This window comes from Notothenia rossii, assembly GCF_949606895.1.
Source record: "Notothenia rossii genome assembly, chromosome: 7".
NCBI classification, from domain to species: Eukaryota; Metazoa; Chordata; class Actinopteri; order Perciformes; family Nototheniidae; genus Notothenia; species Notothenia rossii.
In genome coordinates this window covers 37,506,367-37,522,710 of record NC_136905.1, presented here as the reverse complement: position 1 = coordinate 37,522,710, position 16,344 = coordinate 37,506,367, and the positions used below count along the sequence as shown (strand labels likewise).

At 42.1% G+C, this 16,344-nt stretch overlaps 1 protein-coding gene across 1 annotated transcript in view; it reads left to right on the top strand.

Annotated features, from left to right (window-relative positions):
• The first annotated feature begins 1,102 nt into the window (after positions 1-1,102).
• The window catches only part of LOC307047203 (glutamate receptor ionotropic, kainate 2-like), a 344,882-nt gene continuing 329,640 nt past the window's right edge, over positions 1,103-16,344 (top strand). The window contains 1 exon segment of the mRNA XM_079693992.1: positions 1,103-1,729. Coding sequence (XP_079550118.1) covers positions 1,612-1,729 — 118 coding nt within the window. The 5' untranslated portion in view covers positions 1,103-1,611.

Sequence of the window (16,344 nt, the reverse complement as noted above, 5' to 3'; positions counted from 1 at the left end):
GTATCATTACATGGATTGGGTCCAAACACAATGCCCCGCTGCTAATTAATGAGGCAAACGAGCGGGGGGAGCTGTCAGAAATAAATGGGAACATAAGGGGCCGCGGAGCCGCTGTCTGTGCTGCTGGAACATTAGAAGCACACACACACACACACACACACACACACACACACACACACACACACACACACACACACACACACACACACACACACACACACACACACACACACACTGATTTAAATATGTCCCCTCAAAGCTGAGACTGGTTTAAAGCAGATACCATCAGCTGTGGCATAGCCGTTTATTTATTTAGAGACTCTCTTAAATATCAATAACAGAACTGACCATATTTCAGGAAGACATGTCTCAATGTTTTCTAAAAACTCTGTTTATTTAATTTAGTGCAGCATGAGCTTGTCAATCTTTTTATTTGATCCTTGTTTTAAATCAGCGTGACCTCTACAAATGCATACTCTCTATCCAGTCTAAATGTGAAAGTTTAACCAAGGAATATATAATATTTAGAAGTGATGCATCAGATTAAACAACCAGAATTTGACCAGAAACTCACGCATGCATATGTGCCGACCTTGACAATAAAACGTGCTTCTGAATATACAACAAAACTAACCCATATGGTTATAAAATGGTTATGGAATTTAAAGATTTGTTTGAATAACAGCTACAGGCCACAGAATAATCTAGAGGAACAAGTTGACAATGACAGTAACATTGCTGCGCCTTTCACAGTGCGTAATTCAACAGTCATAGAAAGGAGCGGATATGCGATCACGATAAATTGAATTAAAATGTTCGGGGCTGTCTCTGATCTAACAGGCTGTACAGGGGGTCTCGCAGGAAAAAGTATGAAATAAAAAAAGTAATAATTGAGCAGACAGAAGAGTGAAACAGAGCGGGCTGAGGCTATTCATCATGCTGAGTGTTCCCCGACAGCTCGGCTTCACATGAGTCCAAGCCTGAGTGACTCCGATCAAACAGGCGATGTTTTCACATTCATAGATCGGCTCGTACACGTCCGTGCACGGGCGGAAAGTAACGGCCATTGGACCGGAACGAAGGGGAACATCAGTGCAAGACATTGGGAAAAGAGGGGAAAGGGAGCGGGGGATAGTGCATGAGCTGGTTTTCGGCTGGTGATATTGTGGTCAGCAGCAGGAACATGCCCGGTCCCCCCTGTGCGCTCCCCCACCGGTGCGACGTCAGAGGAGTGTGTGCGGCAGTGCAGCAGGAGGAGCTCACACACACCGCCGCTCCGCTCTCAGACACTCTCGCGCTGGATCTCACCCCCTCTCTAATCTCTGTCTTTCAGTAGATGGATTTCTTCAAGCTCTGCCCTGACTAACATGGACACCCGGCCACCTCCGCCGCCACCCCCTCCTCCATCCCCATCAGCTGAGTCGGAGGGCTGCTTCTCCTTGGCGCAGTGAGCTGGACACGCAGTGCTGTTTTTCTGCTGAATGGATGTTAGGGAGAGCGTTACTCTGCCCGCCGGTGGTGCCCAGCCGCCCTGCTTCACGTTAGAGAGAAAACACTTCTGGGGAATATACGGATTCAGGGAATAAATCTCCCGCGCGACTCAGCAGCACCATGAAGACCACCTCCCTGCTCATCCTCACTGCGAGGGTCCGGAGCTCCGTCAGGCTGCTGCTGCTGCTGCTGCACTCGGTGGGATTTGCTCATGGGATGCCACACGTCTTGAGATTTGGTGAGCTGCTTTTTTCCCCTCCTCTGTAAAAGTTTGGGTTTTTATTCCCATGAAGCTTGTTGCTCTCCCCCGACCTGTTGGAGACTCTTCCTCCATGTTCTCACGTGTGTGACACTTGCACTTCTGACTCTTTATTTGTTCTGTAACAATGCATTTAAGGAGCAATAGCGCAGAGTCCAAAGAGTTAGTAGGCTACACACATGTGTTCTGAAAAGCTGCCAGTGAGTGGAATCCATTGAAGGATGATACTAAAATGATCTGTAACTTGTTGCTGTTTGGAAAGTTCCAAATATCAATGCTCCCCACACTCCCCATGTGTGTGTACAGTGTCAGCTGCTTGTGACCTAACATGGGTGTGTGTTAGTGTGTGTATTGTGGGTGTGTGTATGTGCAGTTATTCAATTATTCATATAGGATAAGTGGTGTGTCCATAAGAATGTAAGAAGAAAAAACGAAGAGACACTTTTAATGCTCTTTTTTCAGTAGATTTACTTTTATAAAAAATATATTGTTTTGTCAGAAGTATGCTATAATGGAACTTTTTACATGACCCTTTAAACCATAATTCCCCCCTTTATTTGCTGCTATAAAGAAGGAAAAATATATCTTATAATATCTAAATGCAATGTGTTTGCTCCAACACATTGTAACGATATGACGCTTACAGGAAGCATTCCCCACCAGCTCCACACTTTAATAACTGCGTCATTTTATCAAAGAGAAACATCTAGATGTGTTTTCATTTCATACACAAATTAAGGTATGCAGGTTTGAATAACATTGTCAACATTTGTGAAGCTGGGGGCAGCAGTCAGAGGTGAAAGCCTGCAGATCACCCTGAACAGCAGAAAGACAAGAATAACTACATTATTGTTAGATTTCATTTATCCTAAAAAGTCATGTAATTGAACCGTAATCACAAACCCTCACTGCAATCACAAAATAAAAAGATACTTCTTTAAACAGCATGCTGATGTATTAAAATTGACAGTTAGGTTGATTCATCCGACTAGTTTTGTATGGATTGAAAGAAACAGCGCTCATCATACAGTATCTATGAGGAATATCCTCAGTAATTGAATGCACATTTCTTTCATTCATGAATGCAGATTAATGAGGTGCACATTGATTTTTCTGCTCATGGAGCTGTAGGATCTAAATCAGAGTGGAGATGATAGAAAGGTGAGTCCTGTGATCCTGCAGGGCGTCAGCAGTCTCTCCACATCATGGAGACTGACTCCAGATCAGTCATTATGTCCATATGTAGAGGGGACAGTGTGTGGAGGGACGCTGTATCCTATTACTTCATCAGGCCTTTACCTCTGTTGAATAGGCCTGCGTTTCAAAACACCAGAAGGACGGTGCTGAACAGTTACATCCTTAATCTTGCTGTCGGACATTTCCTCTCTTCAGTAGCATTTCCTCAGCTAATAGCGCACACCTCAGATCTGAAAAGATCTGAGGTGATTTCAGTTTAAATTGTGAAAACATTCAGCAGGAGGAAACTGTTTTGATTGAACTGCAATGAGAAACACGGATCAGAATATAAATACATCTGAATATTAAAAGTGCACTCCAGTTTAGTATTGCACTTTAACAAATGAGGGGTAACGTTTGAGAGACAAATTAAACCACACATGCTTGAAATCTGAGCTACAGAGGCAGATCTTTTGATACTTGTATGAGTCAAGCTGCAAAACCCTGAATCTACATTTCCCATGATGCAACTCAATTGTGACTTACACTTGTCCCTTCCAGCATTGGTACAGTAAATGCCAATGTTTTTCAAACTCCACACCCCCATTTTAACAATCAAAGATGTTTCAAAATGCAAATAAATGATGGATGGTATTGAATGCTATAATCAGGACACAGCATTGCCCTCACAATATTAGCTACATGTTACAGTTACACGTTTTCTGCACGTCCACTTCCACTGACAAAGCTGCTTTATCTCTGCCAATTTAATTTGAACTTCCTAAATGGGATTTCCTCTGCTTCTGGAGCAGCTTTGACTCGGAGAAACGGCCTGAAAAGGAGCTTGTAATATAGCAATAATCTCAACATTAACATCCGGGTGTCTTTTCACCATTTAGCCACTCTTCAAAATACTGTCAAAGCCTGCAAATGGTTGAACTCGTTCAGCCGTTTGAAGAATTATAGTGCAAGAGTGATGGATGGCTAAATTGGATTTCCATTTAGAAATTCAAGCAGAAGAAAAACAGCTCAGAGGAAGAATGCCAAAGCTGTTGTTTTCAATCAATCTGACCAGATCCTGTGATAAAAAACGATTTTATAGACTCTAATTGTGAAAGAGCTTCGCAGCAGATACACTGTATATGGTTGGTGACGATTGTATTTTAAACAGTTGTGCTGGCATTAAGGACATCGAAGCAGGGGAAGAGCTCACATGGTGTGATTGTTCAGCAGTTTTAGAGAAAGAGGCTCATATATATGCTAAAAACCTCTGATGATAGAGAGCATATAACTGAATCTCCATTGAAGACAAAGCTGGATACAGACGACCTGCCGCTCTGCAACTCTGACTGCAGCCGGCTCTGTTTCTGAGGATATGTTGCAGACAGGTGAGGTCAGGTAATTGGATAACTCGTGTGAAGGAGAAGCCACATTCAGGGTCAGAATATATTTCTCACACATGCTGCATGAGTGGCATCTGGGCAGCACATACACTTTAGAAAAGTAGCATTATCAAAAAAGTTGAGGTGAAGGAACCAACAGACGGTGCGGAAAGTCATTGATTTGATTCAACATCATTGCCAGGGAGTCATGGTTATTCCACGAGTTTCCTCACATCTAATCGAAGCAATTTTGTTTGTATATCTATAAATGCATCACTTTATATGTCTCTGGGATCTCGGCAGTGAAGGTTTTTATCAGGTGTGTTCCCCGCGGGTCGGCATTAGTGTGAAGGTCAGCATCTAATGAGGAGGATGGACTAAATGTTGCAGGTCGAAGGCATAAAAACCCTCTTTAGAAAAGAACTCTCTGTCAATAACTGAACAGAAAAGTTGACATTATCATCCCGGCTCTACCCCCCCCTCACAGATGAATAGTAAAGAAGGGGATTTGCAGGGAAATCTGCGCTGCGTGGAAACAATGGGTGGCTAAGCGGATCATTGTGCAATGGAGAGCATTAGGTATGAAATGGGAGGTGATAATCACAGTATCCTTCAGGGAACAAGCTAATTTCCTTATTTGCCTTATCAATGTAGCTGAAGGCGTTTTGTGAGGAGACTGCTACTGTAGGGGAGGTCACTGATTAGGTGACACAAATGTGTATTAATCCACAACTAAATATAGTCCCTAATAAATGCATCATTTCAACCTCATTTAGTGATGTTACCAATAACTTTAAAGCTTTATTTGAAGAGGACATGTTATTCTCATTTTCAGGTTCATATTTGTATGTAGTGTCTCTAATAGGACATGTCTCCATGCTTTAATGTTCAAAAAGATTTGTATTTTTCTCATACTGCCTGTGCTGCAGCAACTCTTTTCACCCTCCGTCTGAAACCAGAGCCCAGTCTGCTTTGATTGGTTAGCTGGCCGGCTCTGTTGTGATTGGTCAACCACTTAGAGATGTCCCGCACCTTAGCCTATCAAATACAATGTGTTTGAGAAGGGATGCACTGAAACATGTGAAACGTTGACGGTAGGGATGTCCCAATCACCTTTTTTTGCTCCCGATCCGATTCCGATCATTTGATTTTGACAATTTGCCGATACCGATTTTTCCCGATCCGATCTTTATGCAATGCATTAAGAGAAAAAAAAGGAAAAAAGCATTCAAGTTGTCCCCTAAGGTTATTTTTTTTATTTAAATTGGATATTCTATCCAACATGGATATAGCTTCTTTCTTTCACAGCAGCATTGGATCAGTTCAGTTGTGCAGCATTGGATCAAAACAAAATAAAGCTTTCAGTACTCGTTAGCTTACTGCTACAATTAGACACTGCGCCCACTCTGTTGCCAGATTTGAGAGAAATAAGCAACCAGGTCTATGAAAACAAGCCCCAAAGAAGCAACACATACATGATGTTGTGTAATTTGAAACCAAAACTAAGGCCTCAGGATGACTTTAAGACTTGAACATGGTCATTTTGGTTTTGTAACATTGAATACAACATTTAAAAAAAAGTATTTTATAAAAAATAAAAAAAAGATCCCGACCCCCGATTTTTTTCTCCCGATTCCGATCTTTTGAAAATCACGTGATCGGCTCCGATCCCCGATCACGCGATCGGATCGGGACATCTCTAGTTGACGGTGATTAAATGTATTATATCAACCGATTTCAGATAACTGTATTAGGTAAGTTGAAATATCAAATTTGAATCAAAACAATATTGGGTTCAAACTTAATATGATATAGTTATGTGAAATGTGTTGACATAATACATTTAATTAAAGTCAACGTTTCACATTTTTCAGTGCATCCCTTCTCCAACACATTGTACCTGATAGGCAATGTTTAGGTGTTTTCATTGTATCATTATGTTACTGAGTCCAATCCAATCAGGAGAGACTTCATTTTGTACGAGAACATTTATTGACACATGTCACATAATAAATGTTAAGTCTTTGGCGATTAGACCCCGATCCTGAAATCGTATATCTAAAGGGGGAAATGCAGCTGTGAGCATATAGGGAACGCCCCGGGGTCTAAACACTGGTGATGATGCTGAAGATCTGGATTTGATGAGGAGATGGGATGAAGGGGAGGTGTGATGAGTTCTTTGGATAACTCTCCTGGCACTGGATACGATGAAAGGAGGTGGATGGGGAGGAGGCGGGCGGCCGCGTGACGACCTGAAATCACAGCTGACTGCAGGAGAGAGGAGAACCATTTTAAAGTTTGGCTGCAACACGGTGATTGGCTGCTGGAGAATGAGGTGAATGTAATTGGTTAAAGAGATCGCCCGCGATGAGCTGATTATAAGCAGCTGCGGACTGAAGTATACCAGTCTTCCTGAAAGAATTTACGCTAAGCTTCATTTCAATCAGGAGAGACTTCATTTTGTACGAGAACATTTATCGACACATGTCACATAATAAATGTTAAGTCTTTGGCGATTAGACCCCGATCCTGAAATCGTATATCTAAAGGGGGAAATGCAGCCGTGAGCATATAGGGAGCCCCCAAAAAAAGAGGAAAGTGAATGAAATATAAGGAGATCGGGCCACTTGACGAAGGATCTTACCTTACCAGGTGGCATTTCATTTAATCTCAAACCTTTATTTAACCAGGTGGTCCCATTGAGATCATCGATCTCTTTTCCAAGGGAGACCTGCAGCAAGTAGGTTACGACATGAAAACATGAACGACAGAAACAATAAAAGACATCAAACATCGTATTACAGGGCTACGTTTACATACCTATCGACATTGACAAGTACCAACAATATCAAATGGCATTGCACCTATCCGAGCTTAAAGCGTGCAATGAACCAAATTGCTTGGTTTCAATCTTTGAGACTGTTACAAGCAAGAGGAGCTGCGCACGTAAAGCTTTCGAGCCTAAGTCAGCCCTTGCAACTGGCACATCTAACAAAATAACATGTGATATCAGCAATAGCTTACCTGCAACTCTCTGTGATCAGAGAGCAGATATAGATGGGAGTTACCCGACGTGGCTTATAGATGAACATGTGCCATGGCTAGCCTCCGTACAGTTAGTGAAGCAACCTGCCCTGCGTGATGGCGAATACATTGACTCAAGGTCTTCTGAGTTATTTTTTGAAGAGATCCGGATCATACGGGTCCTTGAGTCGTATGGGTCAGCATCGCCAAGCGTAGGATCCTACCAGTGAGACGTGGCTCATAGTATCCAAATTAAAACGTACATAGCGCACTAGTGAGGGCGGCAGTCCACTCTTTGTGTATTGTGATTTGAATTGCATTTTGCGAGCATATTAAACCAGCGTTACCTTAACCTCCGCTACGCAAACATGATCTAAGATGTTTGAAGCTTAATGCTTGTTAATTGCAGTATTGCTTCTTAGACTTAACTAAGAAGTCATCGAATGATCTGTGTACAGAACGCTGACGCTCACTGGGTCTGAAAACCATGACGAGACGAGAGTGGAGTAATCCACTCATTTTGGTCCGCTCACCGAATCTGTGTCTGTGAGTTCCACTGACTCACTCGTCGCTCAAGTCATTACTTGGTATCGTTGATTCAGAGACTGCTATGTTAGCACAGTGAAGGAAGTTACCTTGATTCAGTCAGGATTGCGAATCTGAGTCTGCTGTTAACTCGTGTATGATGAGTCTGATCTCTGGATCTGCTACGGTACAGTCTGCGGAAGTTCACTGATCTGCATCCCCTGAATCGAACAATACTTCTGCAGCTATCCTACTGCTGAAGCTAGGCAGATGACTGCGGTACACTGAAAAATGATTTATATGTTATAGGGAGAGTAGCGACTATAGTTTAGTTTGTACGTCCCGTAGGACTCAAGGACTCGGGTTAGAGAGGGGAGACTTGTAACTCCCAGGTCATACTAGGATCCGGGTTAATGATCCGGATGGATCAGACTCACCCGACTCTACTGGACATTAGCTGAGGAAGAAGTTCCCTGACTTCTATAATGATCATGTTTGCATGAATGAACTACTGTTCATTTGTATTGACGACGCTGACAGGTTAGACATTGAAAGAGAGTGTAAGAGACGTACTTCCTGAAGTGCTTGCGCTGATTTCACTAATCAGAACTTAGTTCGCTCGTGTAAAACGTATGTGTTGACGTGTGAACGAGGGGAAATATATATGTTGAAGATAGACCCCATCATGCTGTGATGATTTAGGGGAGGAGGAGCCTATTAGGAGAGAGAAACCCCCCAAAAAGAATGATGAATGATTGATGCAATGAATCATTACGATAATATCCGTGAGGTAATACGATAGTGGAGCTGCACTGAACGTGATATACCTTACCTTGTATGATGCGGCGAGTCTAGGAAAACGACGAGGGTTAGACGGGAATTATGCAGTGAGAGAGAAGGGAAACCGTTAGAATGAAGTGAGCTGCGGCCAGTATGAGGTGCTGCTGACGCATCTGTTAAATGTTCTCTGGCCTGATCTTACTGACAATGAAGTTGAGCCATGTTTAGGGAGAGCTTCTCCCTGCCCGCCTGTGTTACTGATGGAATACTACTAACCTGATACTAACGAGAGAACTTTGGGCCACGTTGGGGAGTGCATACTCCTGTTAGCTTGGCTGTGTTGCTGAGGCGTGTTTATAGGGTCTGACTCCCTGCCCCCTGATGCTTATGTGGCAAGGAGTATGGCTCCTGATAGCTCGCTGAGCTGCTGGGCTGTGTTATAGGGTCTGATCTCCCTTATAGGGTCTGAGGCTTGTGTTATAGGGTCTGATTTCCCGGCCCCCCCCCCCCCCCTTGATGCTATGTTGCATGGAGAATAACTTCTGTTAGCTTGGCTGACGCTGGGGCATATGTTATAGGGTCTGATCTCCCTGCCCCCTGATGCTTATGTTGCATGGAGAATAACTTCTGTTAGCTTGGCTGACGCTGGGGCATATGTTATAGGGTCTAATCTCCCTGACCCCTTTCTTCTCTTGCAAGACTTCTGATCGCTCAGGCAGTCTGCTGGCTATTGCAAGACTTCTGATCGCTTAGGCAGTCTGCTGCTATTGCAAGACTTCTGATCGCTCAGGCAGTCTGCTGGCTATTGCAAGACTTCTGATCATTCAGGCAGTCTGCTGCTATTGCAAGACTTCTGATCGCACAGGCAGTCTGCTGGCTATTGCAAGACTTCTGATCGCTCAGGCAGTCTGCTGGCTATTGCAAGACTTCTGTTCGCTCAGGCAGTCTGCTGGCTAATGCAAGACTTCTGATCACTCAGGCAGTCTGCTGGCTATTGCAAGACTTCTGATCGCTCAGGCAGTCTGGAGTGAAACCTCTAAGAGAAGCATTGCAACATGCGTGCAAGAAACCGTGATGAGGTAGGCAGAATAAGCATACCATATAAACACGAATATGTGCAGGGATACGATTAGTAGTGATGTTACGTACTGCGCCGAGGCTTCGGAGCATGGTTCAAGTAATCCAGTGAAGCGTGTATCAAGGCTTGTATTATTAGAAGCCTCGCTGTCCGTCTATGCCACGTGACTGCTTCGGATAGCGCTCAGATTTGTTGAACCACTGACGCTTACATTTTAAAACACTCATGTTACCCCTTCTGGAGCTCAGTCCCTCGCGTATAGAGGAAGGAACGTCCCGTATATATAACTAATAAATGCATAAATGAATGTATGAATACCAACATTAATAATAAATAATAATAAGCGATGAATAATAAGCAAGATAAGTAAAATAAGTAATAAATAGACAAATAAATAATGGGTACGATATTAATACCGTGTGAATATGATCTTGTGTTCATGTCGACGTTATTCTCAGGCTTACTTATGGGAACTTAGTACAAGAAGATCGCGCTGTTGAGATATATCTGCCTGTTTTACGCGTGTTGACCAGCGGGGGGATAGTTTTCGAGTGAAGCCTCGTGAGATACCCTTTGCAAGTCCATTGCTGAAAAGCTTTATCTCGCCATTGCTACGATTAGATTAAACAGTTCGAAGAGTGCTGATTAATGAATGATGTAATGCAGAAGGTATTTTGCAGATGATTAAAGCGAACGCTGAGTGATTGACTCATAGCTGTGAGCGTGCACTGGAAGGCTATGTTGACGTGAGTTGTTATATGCATCTATTCTATGTGCTTGATGGAAAGTGCGAACTGAGACATATTAAGGAACCAGATAGAGGCGATCGTGCCTAACGTTACTGAGAAAAAGGATAAACGTCACTTATCTGCTCTTTGAATTTTTCCGGGAGGAATTGAATGCGGCGTAGAGGGCCTGCTCTCCTGCTCGGTTATGGCTAGAAAGGATCCGTCTAGTGTAAATATGACTTCACGTTCTCGTTGTAACTCTCGTTGTAATCGGAGCGGCTCGGAAACACATCTACAGCAGTAACATGATGCAACATACACATTAATGCAGCAGCAATATTAATAGAGACACATCAGACTTAATAGTAAAACACTGCAAGGGAACATTTTATTGCACCAGGAGCTATCTTGGGACTTTTACTGCGACAACGTTGACTTGCCTGTGAATAAAAAATAAACCATAGTGTTGGTGATCTACAGTGTTGTCATTCTTCTTTGAACACCAACAAGACCGCTAACACCCTATTTCAACAATCACACTCCCTGTCATTGACATAATTAATAGATAGTTTAGCTTCTCACCATCATTTGCTGTGGCCAACTGATGTTAACGATCGTAACTGAAAGGCTGCCTGCCAAACGTAAACATTCAGCCACGTGACATTCAGCCAAACTCTCGCGAGAGTTTTACACAAGACGGATTCTTTCTAGCCATAACCCTCCTGCTCGCGTCAGCTTGTGCGTACATGTAAAGCAACTTCCGTGGTCGCGATGCCGGATCGGCTCGTTTCACTATGCCGAGACCTAGGGGTGGGCGATATGACGATATATATCGTCATGACGATATTAGGTCTCCAAGTTATGCTTTTTCAGAGATATCGTGTCGATCGTGATAAAAAAAAAAAAATGCAAACAATGTTTTTGGGGAAAAAAAAAATATTAAAAAAATAAACCGATGTGAAAGACATGCTCTAAAGCTGTCTAGTCAGGATTCAGACAGTATTGCACTTTATTTATTGTCTTGTTTGATTCTGTTGGCTTATATTTTATTTTATCAATAAGGTATTTATATAGTTTTTCCCTTTAGTTATGTTAAAGTCTTTTATTGCACTTCAAGTCTAAAGTTTACATTTTAATTGTTTGGCACTGACTTTTCCTCATTGATGTTTTATGTTTTACTTAGTTATGTTTTACCCTCCTTTTCATGTTTATTTATGTTCACTGCTATTGCTACCTCAGAAAGTTAATTTTTATACTGAGAAACTTTGCCTTGAAGCCATATCAAAATGTTGAATTGTCCATTCAGGGATTCATTTCAGAAATAAAACCAGCTTGAAATGCCATTTTGGTCTGTTACTCCTTTTTGTTTTAGTTTCTGTTACCTTGAAAAATAACCATAATAACCGACATGAAAAAATATCGTGATATATATCGTCTTTCGTGATACTGCTTAAAAAATATCGTGATAATATATTTTTCAATATCGCCCACCCCTACCGAGACGTTCGGACTGTACCCGTGTTTGTGCCGATGGAGGTCTTCTCCTCTCGCTCTTGAGAGGTTTGCTAAGGCTTAGAGATGATCTTATCGTATCTTTTCCCCATTATTTTCCGCAGCCGCGCTGGCTGCGCTGGCTGCGCTGGCTGCGCTGGCTGCGCTGGCTGCGCATGGACGTTATTGAGCATCAGAGCATTATGGTGACCCGGTTTAACCACACGCTGGGTTTTGAATGGTGCTGCGAGGGCTGGACGAGACTTGATATCTGCTACGAGGATCTGGAATGGGTATGGCGGCAGCATGACGACCTGAAATCACAGCTTACTGCAGGAGAGAGGAGAACCACTTTAAAGTTTGGCTGCAGCACGGTGATTGGCTGCTGGAGAATGAGGTGAATGTAATTTAAGAGAACACCCGTGATGAGCTGATTAGAAGCAGCTGCGGACTGAAGTATACCAGTCTTCCTGAAAGAATTTACACTAAGCTTCATTGAAGGCGTTTCAGGGCGGTGGGGAAGCTAGAAACTACCGGCTAACTGGTGGTGTTGTTCTTTACATGGGAAAGTAAATCCATACTTCACTCCTAATCCATACTTCACTCCTAATGAAAAATTGCCTTCTTATACATTCTGTCACTATTTTTCTAAACAACCCGCAAGGTCTAACTGACAGTCGTTTCTCTTTTCTGCACTTCACAATGTTGTTTAGTGCAGGAAGTAGGATGTCCTTTATGTTGTAAGGCTGACATTTCGGGCTTGGAGGTCAGTTGATGGATGTTTTGCACCTGATTGTAATGCCTGAAGACTGAAGTTTTTCTCGAGAGACTTGATGTATATTAGGCTAATAGTTGAATTTGAGATAGTAAAACCTATAATACCACTGCGTTGAATTTGCCATCATTACCCCACAGATGCTAATGCCAGTGCTGCAGATAGTTGATCATGTATAATACAGAATGATGCCACATCATCACCTGGATCCATAGAAACAGCCCACTCTTTACAGCAAATTGAACCATGATCATTTGATTGTTATGTATATTAGATATGTCAGTAGCAGTGGTAGAGACTGTCTGTGGGCAGTCCTCTGTGCGTAGACTCTGCAGTAACTGAGAACATTTAAATGCATATTGCATATTTTACACAAATTCAACATGTAATGCAGCACATTTTAGAACTGGGTTTTCTTTTTTTCAACCATTTTGTCTAAAATGCATTAATATTTTTTTCTTTGAAGCTACTGTGAGTCAGTAGACAGTGAAAGCACAGGGAGAACAATCTGCAGCAAGAGAGAGGCAATTATAAGTTCCATGTTTAATATTTGAGCTGCCACACTTGCTGGATTATGTTTACTGCCTGTTTGGTCACACTTCCTACATGTATGGCCACATGGGAGCTGAAACTCTGCAATATCTCCTCCCTGTGTCTCCTCCTGTTGATACACTTTTTTAGGCAGTGGTAAAAAGGAGAAGAGATCTAAGCATTCAGATTCTCTGCAGCGTGAGGGTGTGTGTGTGTGTGTGTGTGAGAGAGAGGGTTCAAATTGTTTTTTGGATTCAGCTGTTGGAGCGGTTCCCTCTCTGGGTGTATATTTCAGTGTTTCCAGTCAACTGCAGCCACATCACACTCGCTGGTAAAGTAAAACATTAAATTTTGAACATAATCAATACTCATGATGGAAGAAAAAGAATCAAAAGAATAAAGAAAATAAGGTTTAGATTTGAAAAATGGAGCAGGTTATGGATTAGGAATTGCAGTCCAGTCACAGCGGCTTACATCAAAGGAGAATGTATCATTCATATACAGTATTTGGCAGAAAAGACTCTGTGGTTAAGCATAATATGAATCCAAGCAGCATGTTAAAGATTCAGCAGGGACCAGGATAAAAACGCTCCGGGGTATTGAACAGAACCCAGCGGAGAGAAAACACACAATGCAGAAGATACATTGAGAATCAGTTCAACGTTTAGGGAACTGTTGTTATTTGCTTTGTTTTAGACATTTCAATGAGAATGTATGTACTGACAAGTAGAAGACAAGACAGAGACACACAAGCTGGAGACAGGACAGTTAGCCTAGCTTAGCATAGAGACCGGAACAGCTTGAATGAGAGAATGTACAATATGAGAATATACATACAGTAACAGCTGAATATCTTGTTTGTTTAATGGTGCTATTATTGATGAACATGAGTTTATCCATCAGCTGACCATATCTTTGATGCATGCTGACTACACACTCTATGGAATAAAACACATTCTAACCATAAATTGATCGTTGAATAATTTAATAATTATGTTTCACGATATGATTTGCACCTGATGAATTGATCGGTCAAACAGCTTGCTGGATGATTTCCAGATCTGATTTTGAACCAGGAAAATGTGGTAGCTAACTGTAGTCTGGACTGAGACTGTGCTGTGATAAAAAATAAAACGGAGCTCATAACAGACCATACTGTCTCTATCTTCAGCCATCTGTGGCTCCATATTCTGTTTTTCTTCCTGCTTTCCGTCCAAAATACAAATTGATAAAATAATGCAGCCTTCCGTTCTCTTTTTTGTCATCATGGTCATCAAATTCAGACTACACTTTAGTATAATGAAAATAGTTTTATATTCAGCGTAATCACTCACATTAAGGCTGGTGTGTTGAACCATACAGTGTATGTGATTTGGTGGTTTTGGAGATGTGTCACTCTAGAGTTAATGTGAAGGACTACAATAACAAGTCCAAAGTGAACCTGAACCCAACATGCATAAATAATTTCAAACATAGTCTAAAATAAACGTATGGACACTTCAAACCTCCACCCTGCTCTTGCTTGGGGTGCCTGATGAGCCACAGTTAGCCTGTGTTCAGGCTGAATGGAAATGGTACCTCTCCCACCATGATGACAAGACCGCTGGAAGCTAGGGTTGCGTTCCAATAGTCCATTTAGCTTAGGAACCTTCCTAACCAAGTGAAATGACCTGGAAGTACGTCAGTGGCAGCCATGTTAAGTGCCGTTCCAATTCTCCAAATGAAAGGAAAGGAGGTTTCAAACTTCCTTTATAACCTCCTTTAGCTGAGGAACCACTGGACCTCCCTTGACGAAAGGACAGGAGAAAATGCTGCCCCACAATGCATTGCAGCCGCAGCATTTGCCGTCACTCAACAGTCGGCCGTTCACGGAAACAACCGATTATGACCGAGAAATTATATCATGAACGTTATGCTTATTAAGCATTTTAAAACGTATTTGGTAAGTTGCCAAAGTGCTTTGTTCTCAACGTTCATCAGTATTATAATCAAAAAGAGAAATATGAACGTTAGTTTTTTCCTGAAATTATCAAATAAAGTCAACATTTCAGTCTTTACTGAGCTGTGTGGAGTTTGTTCAACTTTTAAAAGATGTTTGAATGGTGATATACACAGTGATAGATGTTAAGGACTAACGTTTATAATAAATACATTTGTATTTATTTTAAGATCTTTTCATAGTTCATACAATCATACGTATTGGGATCATTTGTATTAATGTGGACCGGAGGGAGAGGGTGACGAGCATAAGTTTCACTTTCCTTTTTTATTTCAATTCCAACTTTGGTCATGAAGAATATGTGTCTCTGTTGTCCACGTTCATAAAGCATAAAGCAACCGCATCAGAGCACGGTGCAGAGTCTCTAGATGAGTTTACAGTAGTCCCTCCTTCTTATTATACATCCGCTATAGAAAACTGTAGTTTCCATAGTTTCCCCACAGCAGCAGACGCACATTCATGACGTCCGCTGGCGCATCATAAACACGTCGGATAGTGAAAGTGCATTCGGATTCTCTAAAGTACCGCGGTCTCTTCTCCTAAGTCCTTTTGAATTCTCCTATCCACTATCCCTTAACCCCGTGATGTTTCACTCAGAGGTCAAGGAATAGGAGATAGGGTTAGAATTTAGGAGCTGATTTTTGGATTATCGGAACGCAACCCAGGATTGTTATTTGATTTTCTTTGTAGGGGTGGTATGGTGGCCCTGTAGGTCAAATTAAACCGACCTTTCAGAGAGAAAAGAAAGTTACAGAAATTGCTTAGCAGTTAACTCAGCTCTTTCATGTTCCAAAATGCAATGTGTAATTTTGGTTCATAATTTGTTTTAATTGTGCATCAGTGTGCTCTGACTTTACCTAAGAGATGAGTAACTGCACATATCTGGCTGCGAGCGGTGTGAGAACAAGTCTGGGAGTCATGAGCACTGGGACGTTCAAAGGGCTTACCAGGTACATACTGGACATGTTCATGATGTGATAAAAATAATGTGTCTGCTCCTTTAGATTCAGGTTCTGAATACTTTATTTGTCAGTTACAGGGCTCGACATTATAAATGGCCCGCTGGCCCGGAAACACTATTTAGACACCCCGGGCCAGCATAACG